This window comes from Penicillium citrinum (genome assembly GCF_028827155.1).
Source record: "Penicillium citrinum strain IBT 23319 chromosome Unknown utg000009l:1.0-4274883.0:1.0-4276374.0, whole genome shotgun sequence".
In the NCBI taxonomy this organism is placed as follows: domain Eukaryota; kingdom Fungi; phylum Ascomycota; class Eurotiomycetes; order Eurotiales; family Aspergillaceae; genus Penicillium; species Penicillium citrinum.
In genome coordinates, this window is record NW_026622694.1 from 1287414 (window position 1) to 1309129 (window position 21716).

General features: G+C 45.3%; 10 protein-coding genes across 10 annotated transcripts; 6 read left to right on the plus strand and 4 right to left on the minus strand.

Annotated features, from left to right (window-relative positions):
• Positions 1–373: 373 nt before the first annotated feature.
• On the plus strand, positions 374–1651 carry N7469_009953 (uncharacterized protein; the record flags this gene model as incomplete). Its single annotated transcript, XM_056648858.1, has 3 exons — positions 374–561; positions 631–806; positions 891–1651. 3 exons carry the CDS (start codon positions 374–376, stop codon positions 1649–1651), a joined length of 1125 nt encoding a protein of 374 aa, XP_056495989.1.
• Positions 1652–2265: 614 nt separating this feature from the next.
• Positions 2266–2845, minus strand: N7469_009954 (thiamine-binding protein; the record flags this gene model as incomplete). The annotated part of the gene is made up of 4 exons (XM_056648859.1): positions 2266–2335; positions 2455–2557; positions 2634–2739; positions 2795–2845. The coding sequence occupies 4 exons, from the start codon at positions 2843–2845 to the stop codon at positions 2266–2268; spliced, it is 330 nt and encodes a 109-aa protein (XP_056495990.1).
• A 706-nt stretch (positions 2846–3551) lies between these two features.
• Positions 3552–4690, plus strand: N7469_009955 (inositol-pentakisphosphate 2-kinase; the record flags this gene model as incomplete). The annotated part of the gene is made up of 2 exons (XM_056648860.1): positions 3552–4412; positions 4484–4690. The coding sequence occupies 2 exons, from the start codon at positions 3552–3554 to the stop codon at positions 4688–4690; spliced, it is 1068 nt and encodes a 355-aa protein (XP_056495991.1).
• Positions 4691–5315: 625 nt separating this feature from the next.
• Positions 5316–5839, minus strand: N7469_009956 (VOC family protein; the record flags this gene model as incomplete). The annotated part of the gene is made up of 3 exons (XM_056648861.1): positions 5316–5411; positions 5471–5636; positions 5658–5839. The coding sequence occupies 3 exons, from the start codon at positions 5837–5839 to the stop codon at positions 5316–5318; spliced, it is 444 nt and encodes a 147-aa protein (XP_056495992.1).
• A 530-nt stretch (positions 5840–6369) lies between these two features.
• On the plus strand, positions 6370–7235 carry N7469_009957 (major facilitator superfamily domain-containing protein; the record flags this gene model as incomplete). Its single annotated transcript, XM_056648862.1, has 3 exons — positions 6370–6740; positions 6791–7025; positions 7080–7235. The coding sequence occupies 3 exons, from the start codon at positions 6370–6372 to the stop codon at positions 7233–7235; spliced, it is 762 nt and encodes a 253-aa protein (XP_056495993.1).
• A 615-nt stretch (positions 7236–7850) lies between these two features.
• Positions 7851–8995, plus strand: N7469_009958 (uncharacterized protein; the record flags this gene model as incomplete). The annotated part of the gene is made up of 2 exons (XM_056648863.1): positions 7851–8564; positions 8777–8995. The coding sequence occupies 2 exons, from the start codon at positions 7851–7853 to the stop codon at positions 8993–8995; spliced, it is 933 nt and encodes a 310-aa protein (XP_056495994.1).
• Positions 8996–9104: 109 nt separating this feature from the next.
• Positions 9105–13151, minus strand: N7469_009959 (CHAT domain-containing protein; the record flags this gene model as incomplete). The annotated part of the gene is made up of 1 exon (XM_056648864.1): positions 9105–13151. The coding sequence occupies one exon, from the start codon at positions 13149–13151 to the stop codon at positions 9105–9107; it is 4047 nt and encodes a 1348-aa protein (XP_056495995.1).
• Positions 13152–15391: 2240 nt separating this feature from the next.
• N7469_009960 (zinc-binding alcohol dehydrogenase family protein) lies at positions 15392–16423 on the minus strand (the record flags this gene model as incomplete). The annotated part of the gene is made up of 1 exon (XM_056648865.1): positions 15392–16423. One exon carries the CDS (start codon positions 16421–16423, stop codon positions 15392–15394), a length of 1032 nt encoding a protein of 343 aa, XP_056495996.1.
• A 491-nt stretch (positions 16424–16914) lies between these two features.
• On the plus strand, positions 16915–18535 carry N7469_009961 (uncharacterized protein; the record flags this gene model as incomplete). The annotated part of the gene is made up of 3 exons (XM_056648866.1): positions 16915–16935; positions 17058–17642; positions 17906–18535. 3 exons carry the CDS (start codon positions 16915–16917, stop codon positions 18533–18535), a joined length of 1236 nt encoding a protein of 411 aa, XP_056495997.1.
• A 1217-nt stretch (positions 18536–19752) lies between these two features.
• N7469_009962 (NAD(P)H-quinone oxidoreductase) lies at positions 19753–21050 on the plus strand (the record flags this gene model as incomplete). Its single annotated transcript, XM_056648867.1, is given in 5 exon segments — positions 19753–19765; positions 19910–20185; positions 20243–20334; positions 20432–20623; positions 20634–21050. 5 exon segments carry the CDS (start codon positions 19753–19755, stop codon positions 21048–21050), a joined length of 990 nt encoding a protein of 329 aa, XP_056495998.1.
• Between the last annotated feature and the right edge of the window lie 666 nt (positions 21051–21716).

The window sequence follows — 21716 nt, forward strand, 5'->3', positions numbered from 1 at the left end:
GCATCTCTCAGTCGAGTGCTGCCTATTTTACTCTACAGTATGTACATATAATCCGTACTATGTACTATGTCAGTGTGTAGTTACGCTGTACCCTTAGTAAGAGAGAACCCTGACGCACGCCTAAATGGAGAAAATGAAGCCATGTACACCAACGAGATGCAATGCCAAGCGTGGCTGATTTGGGCTGATCCACGTCGATCTAAGAATAGTTGAGACGGCAACGCGGCCTGGACCCGCTTTGGAGATCCGTCAACATTCCATCTCATTCATTGCGCTTGTCCCTTTCTTCTATCTTCTACCTATTTGTTTCTTCTTAACTAAATCGCATTATCCATTGTCCTCCTGTCTGATATACAATCCAGATAATAACAGCATGCAACTTCTTTCCTTGCTGGCGCTGCTCCCCGCAGCTCTCGCTAAACCGCTGAATGTCCGCGCAACCGCCTGCAATAACTCGCCCGATCTCTGCGACAAGTCCTATGGCGATATTACACATCTGGGTGCTCACGATAGCCCTTTCGTGAGCTCCTCTGCATCTTCTTTGTCCCTGGCTACAAACCAGTATGTTCAACCCCCCCCGGCACTGTCTGTCTCCTGACCAGCCTTTAACAACTTTCTTCTCTGTTCTAGATATTACGATACTCCGACTCAACTCAGCGCTGGTGTCCGTCTTGTTTCTGCGCAAGTACATAAGAGCAATTCACAATGGCGTCTGTGCCACTCCGACTGTAATCTGCAGGATGCCGGCTTATTGAGTGACTGGCTCGGCAATATCAAGACGTGGCTCGACGAGAATGAGAATGAAGGTACGTCATAGTCAGAGTAGATCTGCTGAATCTGCTGAAAATGGGGAAGTCCAAAACTAATCAGAATCAAACAAAAAACAATAGTCGTCACGATCCTCCTCGTCAACTCAGATAACGCCGGAGCCTCAGACCTAAACACCGAATTCAAGGCCGCAAATATCACGGACTACGCCTACGAACCAAAATCCTTAACTTCCGCCCCAACCTCCTGGCCAACCCTCCAAGAAATGATCGATGACGGTAAACGTCTCGTTGTTTTCGTACCAAGCTTGACAACAAGTCCTTCCTATCCATACCTCATGAACGAATGGGACTTTGTCTGGGAAAACAACTACGACGTCCGATCCCCGTCGAATTTCTCCTGCGACGCAAACAGACCTTCGACCGATACTTCAACCCTAGCATCATCAAACAAATTGCCTCTGATGAACCACTTCCTCTACTCAACAGATCTCTCCGAGATTGGCATCGAGTATCCCAATTCCAGCTACGTCGCCACAACAAACGCTGCCTCTGGCGGAACGGGAAATCTAGGGTCCACGGCTTCAGAGTGTAAGAAGCAGTGGAATAAGGCGCCGACTTTCATTCTAGTGGATTTCTTCAATCGTGGTCCTGCTATTGATACGGTGGATAGCTTGAACGGTGTTACTAACCCTGTTGGTCGGACTTCGGTTTCTACGACTGCTGATGCTTCGAGTGGAGGGTCGACGGTCAATAATGTCTTTAAGGGCCTTGTCCAGTTGGCTGCGTCTGCGAAGGCGGGATCTAGTCCTTCGATGGGAAATTGGGTTTGGGTTGGTGGGGATTGGGGAAGTATTCTGGGTGGAGGTATTTCACTTGGTTAAGATGATGCTTTCTAGTAGCATCCTCTTTCCTTCCTTTATTCGCCATACCTTTTCTCATCTTCCTTTCATGATTCGTTGAGCCTGAGACTTTTGTCGACTTTGAATATTGTGCAGCGTTTTGTTCTCGGATATTTATTTTTCTTTTTCGGAGTGAGGGGTTTCCAGTTTCGTCTGGTCCCTGATTCAGGTATATAGAGCATGGATATGGCTTTGGTTTGGTTTGTTCTTTTCTTTTCTTTTACGTTGATGAAGCTATGTGTGCTGCAAAAGGACCTGGCGTTTTGGATTCCTTCTTTCCTTGCCTGCTTTTAATCGGGACTGGAATTGCAATTGCAATTGGGATTTGGATTTGGATTGAATGACGGCATGACCTGTTGCGGGACCTTGATACTTTTGACATAGAGTGCACAATTTGAAATGAAATGAATCATTCTCATTGGAACCGGGTCAATCCTACTAGTAATATCCATACGCCATGCTATTCTTTGGAGAATATGCTCGTATACTTGTAGTACGACTACTACTACTACTAACTACTACTACTAAGTAGTAATCGTAGAGTATTGCATATCCTGAGTTATGAATGTGATTGTAATAGCTGCTATGCTGCACAATCACTGATCCTTTCGAAGCAGTTCGCGCACCTTGTTGACTTTATCTTCTGCTGTCTGTGCTTTGTCCGTCCTAGATAGTGTCAGTGTATATTCCGTAAATCTTGCTATAAGGCAAAACCGATCGATTTGCATGAGGAAATTCGTAGCTGAGAGCTTGATATCGAGCAATCAGATGCTGGGTGAGCTTACCTCGAGCCAACGCGGATATCCGTTTGAATACGCACGATTCCCTGCTGGTGAAGAAGGGTATGGGCCTGGCCGATGACCTGGTGGACGCGGTCCCAGGAACCTTCTATACGCAGCACGGAGCTGAAGTTAGTGAACCCAACCCTAGCTTCAGGACTGAGATAATGGATTTAGGTGCCTACCAAGGGTTGTGCCGGCTGAATGCAGGGTGTATTTCACGCCTGATGCCTCGATCAATCGTTGGACGTCAGCGATCTGGGCAGAGACTGAGGCCGAAGCAGTGCCGATCTGGCAGAATAATTAGGACAAATTTCAATGGAGGAATTAAATTGTCTTATCATACTGGAATCAGGCAAAAGTCAGCCGTGCATTTTGGTGGGGTGGGCAGATCCATGATGCTAGAATGGTCAAGTTTAAGAGTCGTGGTGATTGACTTGCCGTAGGAAGTGGAGGTGGGGTCTTTCTCGCAGGTCACTAGTCTCAAGTCAGTACTTAGTGGCTGCGTGGAGTGGCCTGCTGCAAGTATGTACTTTGTCCAGTGATGTACATGGAGATCAAACCACCCAGTCCAATTCTACAGTACTTCACAAGTACTTGTTTCTTTACCTTATTTATGTAGTTGTATACTTCAGTATAATAAGATACCTAGTAACTATTAGTACATACTCTCAATGATATACTATGTAAGCTATAATCCTGAAGTACACTCGAACCACAATTGATATGTAGTACAATCTCCATGCTACTGTACTATTTATTGATCATCCATCATCACTCTATCTTCCAATATCTAATTATATTTATATAAATGTATATATTCTCTTTTATCTAACTGACTCTTAATCGCAATGCAGCTGACTAAGATCGATCGGGTCCATAGCTTGTCTCGCGTGACCAATCGTCTCCTCGCGAACGCCCTCAGAAAAAGCATCCACTACCGACTTGATCAGCTACCCCCCCCTGTAACCCCAGACTCAAGAAGGGAAAGAAAAAAAAAATCGATCTAGAAGTCAATTCCATCGAATTCGTTTCTTCTACTCCTTCATCCTGAGTCATGCTCCTGGAGACTTCCTTCTCCAACCATCCAACATTCTCCACGAATGACGAAACCAAGTCTCCTTGAGCTCCCACCGGGAGTTCAGCTTGTCTATCTCGCCGAGGGTGGTGCAAATGTGATATATCGTTTCGTCCCATCAAACTCGAACCTAGCGGTGAACAACGATACTAAACATTCACTATCCTCATCTACTTGGGATAGAGATCGAGATCGCTGTGATTACGAGATCCCCGCTAGCTTTCGAGGCAAATTACTTCGACTCCGCAAAGAGACCGTCTCCGACGTCTCATACAGAGAAATCATCCACAACTTCAATGCTGAAATCCGTCCCCTTTTCCAACCTCATGAACTAATCGACCAAACCCTCATTCGTCTTCCTGATTACCTCGTTCCCCAGTGTAACGAGCAGCTCCGCATTTCAGAACGTAATGGGTCGAGACCGACAAAGCGACATGGCGGGTACCTCTGTTTGAGCGAACCATTCGGTCTTTTTATCACTGATATGACGGTTTTCAATGAACCCGGTGCAACGCTCGCCGAGTTAAAACCGAAATGGCTTCTTCAATCCCCATCTGCGCCAGTTGCGTCGGAAAGATGTCGGACGTGCGCTCTGAGAGAAATGAAAAATGATCAATCCCGTCGAATGGGAATGAAAGAGCAACGCTCGTTTTGTCCGTTAGATCTTGTTTCGGAGCAATTTAAGAATGTTCTTCGTGCGACGGATTATATCAAAGGATGTGATGATCGTGCTCGACTTGCGCGAATCTTATTTCGAAATTCAACTTTGCGAAATCTGCAATCGAGGCAGAAAACTTGTCGTGAGGTTGGATTGTTAGGTCCTTCCGCTTTATCAAGGGAGACGTCCTTGGATATGACTCTTCGTGACTGTACAATGTTTATCAAGGTTTGTAGTGGCATTTTTTCTTGCGAAGATCACATCTCTTTTTTCCAGAATTTTCACTGACAATTGCTTAGATCCCCCATGATGAATCATCGCCCGTGGAAATTCGCCTCGGTGATCTCGATCTGAAAACTGGGGCCGGAGGGAAAGCTCAGTACTGGCGAGACCTTGAGCACCAATTAATTGATGGAGGGTGGTACACTGGCTCTAACGACTGTCAAGAATCGAGCGAGTGTGCACTGGCCCGATTTCGGGAGATTAGGTCTAATAATGGCTGCTAATGTTATGACTGCGTGTCATCGTTGTCTCTGACAATGTCCCACTTCCAGGCTGAGTTGCGAGTCATCTCGGCTTGCACTCTACATGGACAGAAGTAGTAATAGATAGAATAATTTGCATACAATTGTGGGTGGTTTGCCATTCCTATTCAATTCATGTTAGTTGTTGTTGGCCTCAGACTGGCTATTAGTCAAAGTGAATATGGTTATTAATAACGAGAAATTTTGCAGTATTATATAACTCCCAAGTCACACTTGTTTTTCTATCCGCATCCATCTGACCTCGAAACGCCAAAAAGTAGTACTTTTTGGCGTTTCGAGGTCAGCTAGTAGCTTATGCGAGGCCTGGAAAGGCATAATTCGATATCTTTGCCCGGGTTGACATCCTTAGATAATTCATCTGACTCAACAGTTGTGGAATTTTACTCTGCCCCAATAAATCTCCAACTTGATAACGAAGGTATGAAAATTCCATGATTTCCTATGAAACACGCATTGCATGAGTCGATATCTGCTTTGGCTGCATTTCACAGGGCAGGACATCTCCAACAGTCCCAATTATCAAGCATAGTTTGAGACCCTGCACTTGATTAGTACCAGTCAAGATAGAGAGAATATTCAAATCCACTTACTCAATAAGATTCCCATCCGGATCTCTCACATAGACACTCCGGATTTTGCCAACTGCCCCGGTTCTATCTACAACCTGGGCACCCTCAAGGACCTGGAGAACATGAGCAAATCAATTCATAGCCTTTGGGGAATGATCACTTGATTATTCACCTCAATTTTAGCATTTTCAAAATCCCGGAGAACAGTTTCGACATTCTCGTCTGTCAGAAAACACATATCGGCGCTCCCAGGCTTGACATTTTGGGCCTTGGGCTCGAATTCTTTTCCTGATAGATGGAGGTTGATCTTTTGGTTGCCAAAAAGTAGGGCATGTCTGCTGGTTGATTAGCTATCTGACCAATAACTGAAAGAGTGTCTTGATAGAATCCAGCCATGCCTTTCCACTGACGGGTCTTTAGGCGAAGTAAAGACCTCATGACGCATGCCTAGATGAGTTGTATAGAAAGTAACTGTTTCCGGTATAGAGCGTACGGTCAAGACCAAATGGTCCAGACTTTTGACTGCGAATCTACCGGCCATTGATTTTGCAGAATTCAATGAAGAGAGTTGAAGAGAGAAATGACAATTGAATGTCGACGAGAACTTGCAGAGAATTGGAATGCCTTTTCGGCAACAAGCGGTCGGCGCCGATCCGCGAATCCCGACATCGCCAACTTCGACTCTTTTCAAAGGCAATGCAAGATGAAGAAGAAACACAAATTGTATTCAATATGATGGTTAATATTTATATCTTTCCCATTCTTATTTATTTCGAGATTCTTCAGAGACAAAAATCTCAACAAATTACACGTGACAACCGGCCATAAGAATATTGAATCCTCTGTGTTTTGAAAATCTGACATCTATGAGACATTTCGCTATTGAATAACTATCATCGACATCCCAGACATATAGTCGTCTATCATGCTAGAATCTACTACGCAACCAGAGCTGGCCCTCATCCATGGGACTCGGCGACAATTGTTTGTCTCATCGTATTTAGTGTTGTTGCATTCGGCGTAATCATCGTCAACGAGTCGAAACTGGCAAATTACCCTATAATACCACTCATGCTTTTCCGTCGACGCTCCAGTGTTGCAAAATTTATTGTCTGCTTCTGCCATGGGTTCATTTTCTTGGGACAAACTTACTACCTACCGCTATACTTTCAAGGCGTACTTGGTGCCAGTCCTATCATGTCCGGTGTATATCTCTTGCCACTTATCATATCTATCGCCATGACTGCAGCATTGGCTGGTCTCTTCATCCAACAGACAGGCAAATATTTTCCTACTGTATGGGTAGGAACGGGCCTCACTATTCTAGGAGTGGGACTATTTATCAATCTCGACGCGAGTCACAACTGGGGCAAATTCATCAAATTCCAGATAATCGCTGGAGCTGGAGTGGGTGCGAATTTCGATGGTCCACTGTTGGCACGGTAGGCGATTGCCGGAGTAGAAAGTACGGCGATCGTCACCTCAACCATAGGCTTCATGAGAAGTCTTTCAACGGTAGTGTTGGTAGTCATTGGAGGAGTGGTCTTTCAAAATCAGATTCGAAAGAAGGTCCCAGCCTAATCGATGTCCTTGGCGAAGAATTGGCTGGACAAATTGCGGATGCTGGTGCAACTTCTAACGTTGAGCTGATCGAGACATTACCTTCTGCGCAAAAGGCAGTTGTTCAACATGCTTTTTATCGATCCCTCGGGACTATGTGGATTATGGTGAGTGAATCTCTGGTCTCAATAATCGTCTCGTTAATATTGTTATTTCCTTAGTATGTCGCTTTCTCGGCCCTGGGCCTGTTAGCTGGGTTCTTCATGGATACACATCACCTGAAAAAGGAACATGAAGCTGCTGTTCTTGGCCTTCGTGTTATGAATTCAGATGAGCGTCCTTCTGAATCGGCGAACACTACCACTAGTACTCCGTGAAACCATGTATGATAGGAGACGGGGAAAGCAGGAAGTGCAGTCTTTACATAAGACTATTTCTGGAAATTCTCCGCAGGCAATAGAAAAAGGGCCTCAAGTTCATGAACTGACAGCTATTCGAGCAACTTTGACACCTGCCTATAGAATGGACTGGCAAATACATATCGACTATTTCAATTTTTCTTCCGATTTAAAGCGCTCGTTTCAAGGTTCAGTCAATTGGATTCTCCGTGCTGCTGGAGCCGGCCAAAATGAGCAGATGTGTTGCCTCTGCATCAAAGACATCTCAAACGATACGAGCCATGCCTACCCAATGAGCTGGCCTGTATAACAATCCCACTACTTAATACTACTTTTATGTTGTATTTAGCTCCAAACATACACACCTTTCTCAATGATTTGCCCATTGAAAGAATCCTCAAACTGCGTAAGCAACGGGGCTGAAAACTAGGACAGAAGAGGAAACGAGGGCAAAAGTAAGCAGCCTCAGCCCAACCCCGCCTTAGACAACATCAAGGATTATCACCGTGATACTATTCATACTGGCCCTCAAAGCTTATAATATTAGGTGCTCCATAAGACTAGCACCGGAGTGATATAATCCAAAAGCAGAGAATGGGTCCTTCTAAGAGACCCCTTGACCTTGAATATGCGGAACAAATGCAGTATCACCCATATGGCACTGCCCTATATCGACCTCAACCCCGCGACGTATTTCATCCAGGAATGGTTGGTTATTTCAATGAAGATGGAGACTGGAATCCTATCATAGATCTCTCGCAGAAGTCACAACCGTCGTTTACAGAGCCCGCATTAGCAGCTTCACTCACACCACCCGATGATCTCCCCGCCATGGCAAGGCCGGAAGAACATACCTGGGGTCCGAAACTGGGAGATACCACGCGTGTTCGACAAATTGATCTTTCGGCCGGTATCGGCGAATGGTCCATGCTAGCTGCTGCGGGAGCACCTATAAGTCTGGAGTCATGCTATCGATTTGAGAATATGGAGTCTACTGGTGCAGTACTCATTACCGGAGCTCCCATTTTACATGAGAGATTCTATCATGCGACGCCATTTAAGCGATGGGTTGTGTCGAACGCGACGAGATTATTGGCTGAGAGGACTGAGTTGAAGAAAAATGCATTGTGGGTTATTACGAGTATTTGGAGTGCTGAAGAGGCTGCTGTGAATTGCTGGAGAGAGCATCACCGAGCGGTTGATGTTGGGTTTAAGGTGGGATTTGTGGAAATTGGGGAGCTTGCGCCGAAAGGGAAGTGGGTTGATGGTGGATCGTCAGAGGGTTGGATACGAGTTAAGGGTGATGAGGTATGCACTCATTCTGAATGTGTCTGATTTACAATATGATGGATAATACAATTTTTACTAGGAATATTTGCTGACTTGGAGTTAGTCATCTGGAGGTCGACGAGTGGTATTCTTTGGGGGTCTAAAATTCAAATACAGACATATCATTGGAGTATGGCTGAGTTTCATTCAAGAATATTGGTAGAAACATCTAATAATGTGTTTTTTAATAGGGACTTGGCTCACAGAATAAACGCACTGCATTTAGAGGGGAGTCTTCAGCAAAAGAGACCGTGGCAGCTTCTTTGAAAGCGGAAGATGGTATGGAGTATGACTTATCTTGTGAGTCTATACTTGAGGATGAGTCTTTACGTCCTGATCAAGATGCAAAGAATTCAGATGATGAGCCCGACCAGATCGAGGCTGATGGCGACTCCGATGATGACTGGTGACATTTATCAAATTATTTGAGTAGAAATAGATTCGAAGTATACAGACTGGTGCAGCAACATCATCATTTCAATAAACTTCGATAGCTACATGTTTCCATTTTCAAATGAACTACGGGCCGAGATGTATGTATGTTGCCCAAAGCAATGGACTCTCGCCTGAATCCCTCATCTCAACGATAACCCGTCGAAGCGCTTTAGCTGACTGCGTTGAGTCAAACCCCGAACCCAGTGCACCGAGTATCTGATAAAACCGCATGGCAACACGAAGACTAAACTCGTCACTCGCGTGCCAAAGACTAGCGATAACATGAGGGACGCCAGCCATTTGAAAGCCTCCAGCGAGGTGTAGTCCTTCGTCGCGAAACTTGGACTTGTTAGATGCACTCTCACACGCAGAGAGATAGACAAGTTGAGGTCTCATGTCTTTCTGACTTTGTTGGAGAAGACATTCTACATCGAGGGGACTTGTTTGCCAGTCCATCAGACGAAGCGCACTTCTTGCAGGATCATCTCCATCAGAAAAGCCATGACAAGCGAAGTGAGCACAATCCGCTCGAAGGAGATGGCGTAAAGTCTCGGCTCTGTTCGGACTTTGTAAGAGTTTACATTTCCCTCCATTTTGCTTGAAAATATCTTGAACATTTGTTACTTCTCTCAAAGCGTTCGGGAGGTCCCCTTCGTCTCCCATTTGTGGTGTCCATTCCATTGAAATCAGAAGTGCTCGCTTTTCAGCAGGGGGTTGGCTCTCATCTTTATTGTTGCGTTGACTACGGGCGTATTGCAGTGCACGAAGTCCATTGACATAAGATGGTATTGTCCTGTCAAGCACGGTGCAATTAGATCCTTTCCGAGGATTACCGGCTGCATGCAAAGGAAACGTCCCAATACGACCAGTCGAGATCCACCATGATCGTGGTGGATCCGCTGCATCAGTCACTGTGCCGTTGAAACCGAGTTCCTCGAATATAGGCTCGGCTATACTATCCCATATCCATTCAAGGACCTGATTCAACTTTTGAGTGGCGCCGATAAGGTCAGTGCTCATGAATCCGAGGGCCTCTTGGTACATGTTATCATTTTGATCCAGTGCTTCTCCAGTGAGAGAAGGGAGAGGTAGTGACACCACGCCGTTCTTTGTAAGAAGTATGGCATCGCTGCGGGAAAGACCGTAGTTCACGATAATGACAGGCCCTTCTTTCGCATATTCAACGAGGGAAGTTATGTCTTCTGGTAATTGCATGAGCTTTTCATATTCAGGATTCAACTGTAGTTGCTCGGTAATTCGCTCGTATTCCACCCCTTGTCGATATACCTCATGCTGTTGTACTAGCATTCCACCCAGCTCCTCCGAGCTCATGAGCGGCCCCTTCTTAGGAATCTTATTCGCGGCAATAAGCTTCGCAATATGCTCTTCCTTGGCTCGCAGCTCAGCAAAGCTTTCGTTTTCGTTTTCACGAAGTGAGAGTTTGCTAGAAAGTACATTGTTCCACATGACGCTCCGCACTTTGTCGAAAAGCTCGAGGGCTTGCTGTGGCGAGTCTTCCGCTTCTAGAGAGCAGGCTATAGTAAATGATGGCAGAGCAGCAAAATTGCCGAGATTGTTGAGAATATCTTTGCGGTCAAAGCTGAAAAGCATGCTCTTGGGAAGGATCTCGGCCGCGATACGAATCATGTCGCGGGCAGCCTTTGGCTGCTTAGAAATAATGCGCTGAGCAATTGATGCATAGATATAGAACCTTGCAATTGCGGAGCTTTGTATTGTTTTCAAGCGGGGAAGTAGGGTTTGACATGCGCATAGATACATCTGTCCATGTGTAGATGTTGCACTAAAGGAAGAATTTTCCCAGGAATCGAGCGTATACTCGAGAAGATTGTAAATTAATCCATCCATATGAGAATAATCAGCGCCGTTATTTGATGACCTAACAAAACCAAGACTTTGTTGAAGTTGTTGCAAAACAGCAATTTGATCTATGAGCTGTTTCGTATGCTTGGCTTTGTATAGTAAAACGCGCGAGAGGTTCACCGAGGCTGCAAGTTGAAAAGCTGGAAGCGTACATCCCGCGTCAATCGCTCTACGAAAATTATCTGCCGCGTAGTTCAAATATGATGGCTCCTTGCATTCGATATATGAGAGGAGAAAGGCACGCCCGAGGTTGTTGTACAAGTTGGACTTTTGGCTCGCTTGTAGATCAACGTCCCACGCGAGCACTTCAATCAAAACAGCCTGAGACTTTTGGACGTCGGGCATCTTGCTTGTAAGTTTGAATCGTTCTTGATAAGCAAAAGCAAGATTGTTGGCACGAATCACGCCATGAAGAGTTCTCTTTGCCGCTCCTTGATAGCATTTCTCGTGGCAAACTATAGCTCGGTCGATATCTTGTTGCTGTTGGGTAATCTCGAACTGAGCAGTCAACGCGATTGCCAGCCCGTGTGTGATCATCAGACTGTCTTTCTGAGATGTATTCAACCCAACGTTGTTGAGGTCTTGGAGAGCAGATTCGTACTCGTTTATGGCTTCAGAAAGGTCTTCAAGTAGCAAAGTCCTCTTAAACTTCAAGAAACAAGCATTTGCGAGATCATTTCGAACAAGATATTCATTTCTATTACCCTTGGCGACATGCTGCTGGAGTGACTCTTGGAACTGTTCAATTGCCCGGTGAAGAAAATCAGGCTTATTACTCCATTTGTATCGCGCATTAGAGATAAGTCCTTCGAGATGAAGACAATCGCCTTTAAAAGATCTAGGAACATCCTTGAAAGAGGCGGCACGCTCGGCTTGCGCTTGTGAATCATCAAGATCTTCCTGTTGCTCAAGTGACTCAAATCGTAGCAAAAGACATTGAGCAAGTTTCAAGAGATATTGTGCATGATCTGACTCTGAATCACGCGATCGATCTGCCAGACTGCGATATTTTTGTATAGCCATCTCGATATCTTCAGACCTGCCTTGTCTCTTGAATCGGCTCATCAGTGTCAATGCATGAGCGTCAAAGACACTGTTACCTGGATCATCATCTGTAGAAGTAGCTTTTTCCAAAATCTCCACTGATTCTGCAATCATCTCATCTGAATCTGTATGATTGGCGAAATTGAGAAGATGATTCGCAAGACTTTCCATAACCAACAAAGAGTCTGGCACAACCTGCAAAGCTTCTTTCAACCATTTCACTGCAGATTCAGCTTTTTCCAAAGACCCACCATTTTTGAACTGAATTGCGTTCACTCGACCTAAATCCCGACAGGAGTAGAAACGGTCCATTGAATCATGTTGAGGAGCTGTCCTCGCAATCCCAAATATCTCACTCGCTTTTTCCAAGTCCTCGGGATTCTTCGTGAGCTCGTAGCGCTCCCAGATGGCACATCCTACATTCCACCAGATACGGCTGATGGAGACACGATACTCGGCATTTTTGAATTCTTTGCTTTCACTGCGAACAGCTTCACTTAATTTGGTGATGTACTTCCGCAACATTTCAGCCTTTTCGCAATTCTCAAATTCGTCGCGTGAGCGAATCAGCTTTGCCCAACGAAATAGAAAGACTGGTTTTCCGGCAGGCTTTAATGCAATAGCTTCCTGGAAACTATTTTCTGCTTCCACGTAGTCATTTTCATCATGTGTCAGGTTATATCTTGTCGTAAGCTGTTGGCCTAGATCATTGAGATGTAATGATCGATTCCATCCGTGGGGATCACCCAGAGTCACAGCTTTGCGACAGTATTCTATAGATTCATTGAGAATCCGAGTATTCGATGGGGACTCTTGAGATTGGAGTAGGAGTGATCGACCGAAAACGCTGAGAAGTGCTCCACGAACGGCGTTCTCTTTGGCGAGAGAGGTATGGTATGCGACCAAGGACCCGATGGCTACTCCAATATTCAGATCGGATGTTGATTTTGTTCTGAAGTAGAGTAGGAAGTAATTCTCTGAGAGCTGTGCAAGGAGCATTGGAATAATGTTTTGCTCATTCTCCTTGTAAATTAGAAGCAACTTTTGTACTTCCTCGTCGCCGAGTTCCGCCAAGAAATGAGAGCTACGGCAGTATTCTCCATTGTGGATGACTCCATCATTGTGAGGGAAATTATCAATTAATTTTTGGAGTTCTTGACGTGGTGTTTGTGGTTCTGAGAGAACAATTGGTACGGCTTCGGCCATGTTGAATCGTGAAATTATGATGTGTGGAATGCTTAGACTACGATATGTGGACAGTCTTTAAACTCCCCAAGATGGCCAGACATGCGATCTAGATAATACAAACTAAATGTAGGTAGTGGGTATTACAAGCGAGTGGGCTTTTTCAGCTGATTACACTAGACATAAAACCTCGTATATGTACAGATATAGACCAGAATTGTCCGTGTTTTGGCTGCCGCCGCTTTTACGAGCGCGCTCTGGCTCAGGCTCAGTGAGTAAGTCTCAGCACGGGCTCAGACTCAGTGATCAGATCAGGCAGCCACGTGAGGTATGGCTGATGCTCACTGATCGCTCTGGGAACTGTCGGAGCTGTTCAGTGATCACTCGGAACCGCTCAGTGATCATTCGATGATTGGTCAGTCTATGATGTACCGTATCCAATCAGTATTTGTTACTATGATGACTCATTTATTCCAAAATTAGTATGGTCGGAAAGGTTATCTATTCCGTGACAATTAGTTGTACCGATGTTTAGAAGTTGAATGCAGAAATATCTCTGTTTAAAACCACGATCTGTGTTATTTCTATCCACTATATTACAAACAGAACTGGGTGAGTAGTTTGTTCCATTTTTCTAGAGATGACGTGGTCAAAAGCAATGATTTTGTTTTATCAATTTTTGTTCCGAATTTGCTGTCTCTCAAATATAAAAAGTCTAGTCCGATTTCTCTTCAGTATTCAAACGATTGTATATTCTATATTTTTACAATGTTTCTAAAAAGTTGGCTACTGAATCCCGATTCGGACAGTCATCTGAATATAGACCGACAGACCGTTTTTTTCCAGACGTAATAATAGAACGAGAGACAAATATTTTATTCAACGGGAGAGAAATAACTATCTTCCGGATATCCACAGAAAGAAAAATACAGGTCGAAACAAAGACAAGAAGATTCTTGTAATGGTTACTAAATTGTCAGGTTAGAGACCTGTGACTAGGCAAGGGTATCGGATGGTAGGAATCAGGTAGGATGGATTGATACACAGGCTGATTCTTGAGGAGCATTCGAATCCTGAATGTGTGTGCGAACTTATAGACATTAGGATTTGGGTGGAGATCTATATATAGATGATTCGGGAGGATTAAGATTTCGGATCGATATCGAGTACTTGGGGTGTCGTATACTTCGAATTCCGTGACAGTTTTACTGAGAGAGATAAACTGTATATCTCCACCGTATCAAAGTTTCAGAGTTTTTGTCAGGAATACTGTAATAATTAGACTATATACTGTTGATATAGTATATTGATATTATATATTAGAACAGTGGGTGTGAGTGAATCTTGTCGATTGCAGTCATTATCTTTTCGCACTATTAAAATGATGTAAGTTACGGCGATGCTGAATTGAGCGAAGTTCTTGGCAGCGGAGAGATACAAAAATTGCAAATTTACGATATTGAATACACAGAAAAATAACAATATTGTAAGATAGAGTATGAAATATACTACGGCCGCTTATTATAGAAAATCGTCCCACAGCTATTCTGTAATGATTACGGACGATTACCTCGCTAGTCTCAGGCCGTCCGCGAGGAATGATTGTGCGTGGCAAGACAAGATCTGCGAGAGATTATCGGGCACTTGATTCCTCATTGCTTGGTATTTTGTATCTTCTCTGCTCGCTATGCTTAGTGACATTGAACAAAACGGACAATCATCTCTGCACACAATCTAAAAGACCTTCGACTACTCTAATATTATGCTAGAGATGATCATGTTCCTGGTTCCAGTATTGTGACATTTTCGGTCGTGCCTCACATCATCTCAAAACCCGAACCCTTTTGTGATCTCCATATCATATTTATGAATCGCAACGCGCCTTGAAATGTGAAAGCGCCACTCAAGTTATAAATATTTACGGCCAGTGAACAATCTGGTGTGTGTCTTGGCTGTAAAGTTTTTGGCTGTGAGCACAAAGCAATGCTTTCTCCACTTTGTATTATTGTCGATATTATATACAGTAGTGGCCAGTCAGTCTCCAGAGGGTCCGAGGGTCCTCTTCCACATCATGTTTTGTTTCATTAAGCTGAAATTAGACGGCCTTGATTTGTTTCTCGAACTTAATTGCTCGGCGGTCTGGTACTGTATATACGCCTAACATATTGCCCAAGATGAGGGTATAGTCACCGTCCTATCTCCACGCATACAAGCGTTACAGAGCCTCTCAGGGGGTATAACAGCAGTTAGCTAGGTCGCTATCAATCCTGTGAAACTCTCACGACATATTTGACACCGCTAGCCTTTCCAGCTTTCAGATAATTCAGCGCAGATTGAACACCATTAAGGCCACCCGGAACAATCTCATGGGGATGAGGCTCCAGCCAACCTTCGCGTAACCCCATGCTCACCACTCGAGACCACACAAGTGCAAAATCTTTATCGTCTTCATGACTGCTTCCAACGTTGCTGAACTCCACACGGATTGTGCTAGCTAGTTCCTTTGGTCGCTCTGGGGTGACGATTGAGACTGCTCCGGAAGTCGGATCCAAAACTTTGCTGATCACGTTGAAGCTGGAACTCTCGCTGACGGCGTCAACCGCATATTCAAGGGTTTCACCGGTTGGAATGGCATCTAGAATTGCGCGTAGGACGGCAGATTCACCGTCGCGATAGTCTATGACTACATCGCCCTTGTCGATGCTCATGAGGCTCTTGGCATAATCCTGAGCTCTTCCAGCAATTCCAATAATGGGGTGTATGTCTGCTTTTTGCAGCAATTTGATGGCGAATGATCCGACGGCACTCGCGGCACCGTAGACGAGAACCCCTCCTCGAGGTTTCCTGGCCCAAGATTTATTGCCTAGCCACGGTTCAGGGAGGCCCAATCGAGCAAACAATGCCAGCGAAGCGGTTGCAGCTGTCAATGGAACGGTTGCCGCTGCCTCGAAAGAGATATGCGGTGGAAGATGAAAGGTGGCGTGGACTTTCCCGATCGCGTATTCAGCGAAGCTTCCATGCGGTGTCATATAATCATGAAACGCGGCGACTCGGTCTCCCACTTTAAACTCGCACACATTGTCGCCGACCTGGTGTATGTACCCAGCGATGTCATCACCGGTGTTGGTACCGTTGAATTTCTCAAACCACTCCGGGAATTTCCAGTCCTTGGGGTTCGTGCCACTGGCGACGACCTTGATCAGAACTTCATTCGGCCCGGGTTTGGGAATGGGTACCGAGTGAATCTTGACCTCAAGTGAGGAGTTGGTACAACTAACGAGAGCTTCTTCCATGTTACAATTTGAGGAGCTTGCACAGAACAAGTGAGTAGAAGGAATCACCCTTTTCTCAAGATGAGGCGAGATACTCATGCGTGAATGACGTGAGCTTTATAAGAGAAAATTTTCTCCGTCCCTCGGAAAGGGTCCTCGGGAATCTGCGATCCTGCCGAACCTGCAATTGGTCAACGTTGGCTGTCCAATCTTCCATTTCAAATTTCCTTCTCTTCCTCACTCTTCTCCAATTCTGATCTTGAGGAAGCGTCGAAGTGCTTCATGCCGTCGATCCGCCATTCGGACATGCACATGTATTGGTTCAAACATTAAAGAGCCCCACAGGTCCACCTTGAGACTAGCTAGAAGTAGCAGCATTGGCCGCCAAGACTTTTAGGGCCGACTCTTCCACCTAGAGCTAACTTCCTACCACGGAATTGATGACTAATTGGCCATCTCCACACCAGACAAGCTCGGATTTCAGCAATCCCCCATACTACATCAGGCGAACGATGAAAATTAGGAGTCGCGCAGTATGTCAGAGCTGTCGGAAAAGGAAATATGGAGTAAGTTCTGGGTGTCTACTGATCCGTCGGTGCTTTGTATCATATAGCTATTTCCTGGACCAGGATTTACTGATATGGTTTCATCCCAGTGCGACGGAAAACGTCCTGCTTGTACTCAATGTCTTAAAGCCAAGAAAACATGTCCTGGCTATGAGGATTTCACTTTTGTTCTGGCAAAAACTTCCAGTTCCAAGAACCCCCCCTCAAAAGCTGCACCAAAGGATCTTCCGTCACAAGCAGCGTCAATGCTCCCATCCAGATCCTCCGCTCAATGTCTCATGCTCAACTTCTCCACTTTCTGGTGGTCTACAGAGGAAGATGTCGTGGCTTTGGTCATTGAGTATTTCACTCCGGAACATCATGGCTCTTGGCAGGATCTTCGTCCCGATAAGTCTTCCCCAACCATCTGCAGTCCTTGGCTAGAGGCGCTTCCTCTGTTGCTGGACCGCAGCCGACGCACCAGCCGAAACGCTCCTCTTCTATCTGCGTCGCTCAGAACTTTAGGGTATTCAATTGTTTGTAAGGGGTATGAAGATTCCACACGCTCCCAGTGGGATATTTGTCGTGCGGAGTATTATGCAAAAGCCGCACAATCCTTGAACCGTGAACTAACTGAAGGCACTGGTGTTTGCGACGAGTCTGCGGCTGCTATTATGTGCTTAATTATGGCAGAGGTATGTCACACCTTGTGCTGTCCTACAACGAGGAACTATTCACTGAGACTTGCAAGTTGTTGATCCCCACCTCCAGAGAAGGCTGGATCGCTCACGTTCGAGGTATCGGGCGAATGATGGAACTCTGCGGCCCGAGATCATTTACGAAACCTATATCCCAGCAACTATTTATGGCTTTCTGTCCACTAATTGTGCGAGATCACACATCGTTTCCATAATTCAAAAGTTCATGAGAGTATGGCCCACTGACCGGGTGAATTTAGATCGTAGAGGCGTGCCTCTCTCGTCAAGATACCTTTTTGTCATCATATGAGTGGCAAACGATACCCTTTTCCCTGCATGAAGCCCCACCTTTTCAGATGCTCCTCGGTCACGGCTCAGTTCTTCCATCTCTACTTCGAAAACTTCAATCTCTACACCTCTTTTCAGACGAAGTGAAAGGCTCGATGGCCCAAAATATCCTAACGGGTTTGCTAACTACTCTTCAAGAGCTTGAGGCGTGGGAGCATTCTATGCAATCTGCGGTGCAAGGTCCTCTTTTCTGGCCAAGAGCAGCATGTCCAACTCAGCAGACTGTCAATGATTCTGTGCAACTGTCTCTATGGTTCTCCAGTCTACCAGTGGCAACGTCACTGAGTTATTTATGGGCCTTCCGTGCGGTATGTTACAAGCAGATCGCACACCTGCTATCTTCAGATCTAGCACCACCTTCTTGCAGGGATAGAGCGCTGGCCTGCTTGAATCTACCTGGAATCAAGGATTGTCAGAAGAAGTCCCTTGCTTTTCACTCAATGATCTGCCAAAGTATACCATATTTCATGCAGTATGAAATGAAATTCTACGGTGCTGCGTCGGTTACGCTTCCGCTGATGCTGACGCAAATGGTCTTGTGATTACTCATGATACAAACTTCGCCTGGCCTTCTGCCCCCGTATTATATCTGTGACCTGGCCTTGTTTGGCTGCGGTCTATTGTGTCTGATACGAGACAACAACCACCCAGCAGCCCATCCAAAGTATCCGCTGCACTGTGATCTTGTGCACTACCCTAATAAGAAGACTCTTGGTCGGGATATTGAATAGTAGCAGAATATTTCCAGGAGGAATTGGCTGCTGCTTGAATAACATACCTTTGAAGAAAGCCTGGCCAAAGAAAATATGTCAAACATTCAACAGCTACGCAGTACTTGTAATTGGGCCAATCAGAGCAGCAGAATCATAGCGGTAATGGTATTGATTGGGTAATGAGTGATTGATTGACTGAAAGAAAACCCATGAAATGGCAGCGCTCACGCCGCTTGTTGCGATACGAAAACACCGATTCGGGTCGAAAAAATAGCATCAAGACCTTGATAGATGCAATTGAAAACAAATAATAGGCAGTGTTATTCATAATGGTTGGGTAGCAGTCAAAGAATATGCCAGAACGTTTGAGCGTATTCCGAAAAGAAATTGAGAGAGATCCCAGATATCGGACCTATAGAACTTTCTCTCAAAGCAATGCCAAGCGATATCTAGGTATCTCATCTCCTCCACTCATGTGGGTCTCGTGGCTTGGCGGAATTTACTTCCATATTTGGAACAATTTTAGCCCATTTCTGCCCCACTGAGTATATTGACTCAACTTAAGATCGCGCCTCAATTGCCTTACCACTGCTAATATTTCGTTCATCGTCACTTGTTCCCTAATGTCTTCTTGATATCGGTGAATATTCTTCTTGGTTTCCTAACAGTCGGGTTGGTTAGTTATAAGGGAGAAGGGAGCGTAGTACCGAAAAGAGATGAAGTTAGTCCAAGGGAGATCTGCGGGCTGTTGTATAACATACGGCTGCTGAAATTCACTCTGTGGAGACTGCAATGACTTGCTGTCAGAAAAATCTCTCGGTAGATTGCTTTTTGCTAATCTGCCGCGGGGTAATCTTTGGACTCGCTAGCGCATATCCGCGACGTAGTTAAATAGTGAACCTTCCAGTGCCAATTCTCTATTTCCATCCTTTCTGCTGGCCAGCCTTGATACGAAACTGCTGATATAACAAAGAGAGAGGAGATACAGCAATCAGCTATTCGCTCAACAGTCTTTGAGGTTCCTATACTGAGTGAAGATGACCACGATGCGTGCGATTGGTACGTATCCGATGATTAACTTAGTCGAGTACTCGATAATAGCCATGCAAGCTATCGCATACTGATGGCCTCCCCCATGGTGATCTAAATTTCTGTCACTACTTTTTCTTTTCACATTCTAGGCATCATACTAACATTTTCCAGCCATCCGAGGCGGTAAAGGCCCCGCTACTTCTATGTATGTCACCGAAATCATTAAGCCAGTTCCAATACCAGGCCAAGTGCTCGTGAAGGTCCGCGCTTTTGGACTCAATCGAATGGATTTACTCCAGCGTGAGGGTCTATATCCGTTACCACCTCATGCGCCGGAGACGATGGGGGTGGAATTCAGCGGTGTTGTTGAGCAATTTGGAAATGACCTTGCCTCTGTGGGGAGTGAATTCAAACTTGGGGATGAGGTATTCGGATTGGCATATGGCGGTACGTATTTCGCTGACGAAGATTCCATTGCGTCTGTAGCTTACATTTACCGGATAGGTGCCTATGCTGAGTATATAGTGGTCTCGACCAAGACTCTGTTCCATAAGCCTAGCCAGCTTTCGTGGGAGGAGGCTGCTGGAATACCCGAGGTATGTATATCAGTATGATCTAGGTATGGCCTATATTTTCCACGGGTCTTACATGTGAGCTTATACTGATTTTGGCAATGATGGATTACTCCTTCAGACCTTCATGACAGCCGCTCAAGCGCTCTTATTTATCGGTGAATTTAAACACGGCCAATCTGTCCTATGGCATGCTGGCGCCTCCTCGGTTTCTATCGCAGGCATCCAATTGGCTAAGGCCAAAGGTGCTTCAGCTATCTATGCTACTGTCAGCTCATCTGAGAAGGTCCACTTCCTCGAGCAAAATCTCGGTGTCACAAAAGCCTTCAACTACAAAACGGATAACTGGGGGGGCGGATCTTCAAAAACAAGGCGTCAACCTTATCGTTGACTTTATCGGGGCACCGTATTTCCAGAATAATCTGGACATTGCCGCACAGGATGGGCGCATCGTGCTCTTGGGTCTTATGGGTGGCGCGGAGTTACCAGTTGGTGTGAACATTGCGCCATTGCTATACAAAAGGCTTCGCTTGGAGGCCAGTGGGCTGCGAAGTCGGGATCTGGGGTACCAGGGGAAGTTGAGAGATATGTTAGTGGAATATGCCTTACCCAAGTTCTGTGAAGGATCGTTGAAGGTGTTCGTTGAGAAGGTGTTCCGGTTTGAAGATATCGTGGAAGCACATCAGTTACTGGAGAAGAACCAAACGAAAGGCAAGATAATTTGTACGGTAGGGCCTTAAGAGGTCAATATCGAAATGCTGAAATGCAACCGGTGCGTCTGATTAAACTTTGGATAGGGTATTCTGTTACTTCCAGCGAGCAACATGCATGCAACTGGATATCCGACGGGTGATCGATCCCCATCATGGATACCATCTAACTGTGTTTACCAATATGCAAAGAATAGAATTGACAGAATTAACTTGTTTTAGTACTTCATATGATATTTACGCAGCTAACCAAGGACTTACTTCCCTCCCTCATTACGAGCCAAGAATTTATGATAGGCCTGCTCCGCCTGTTCGCCTGCCTATGGGAGGTCTGGAGAATACCGAACCAGACAGCAAACTGTCGATCAGCAGCATGGTCAATAATTGCCGAGAAATGCACACAACGATTGCATCGTCAGGTTTTAAGTAGGTGGCACTTTTGTCGTGAAGAAATTGCATACTCACCATTCATCTTATAGCGATATTGATAGGCCTATCATCGAGATTAGCTGTAGATTAAAATGATAAAATAACTGTCGCTGTAAAGTGAATATGTAAGTTTGACGACATTTCGTAAACGGCTCTATCACAGCGAGCATATGACGTAGACGTAGACTTCTATAAACCCTAAACTCTCGCCCGAGGTATTGGGTCGGATACCTGTCCTTATAGCTCTGAAGCAGTTGTTCTTCTTTA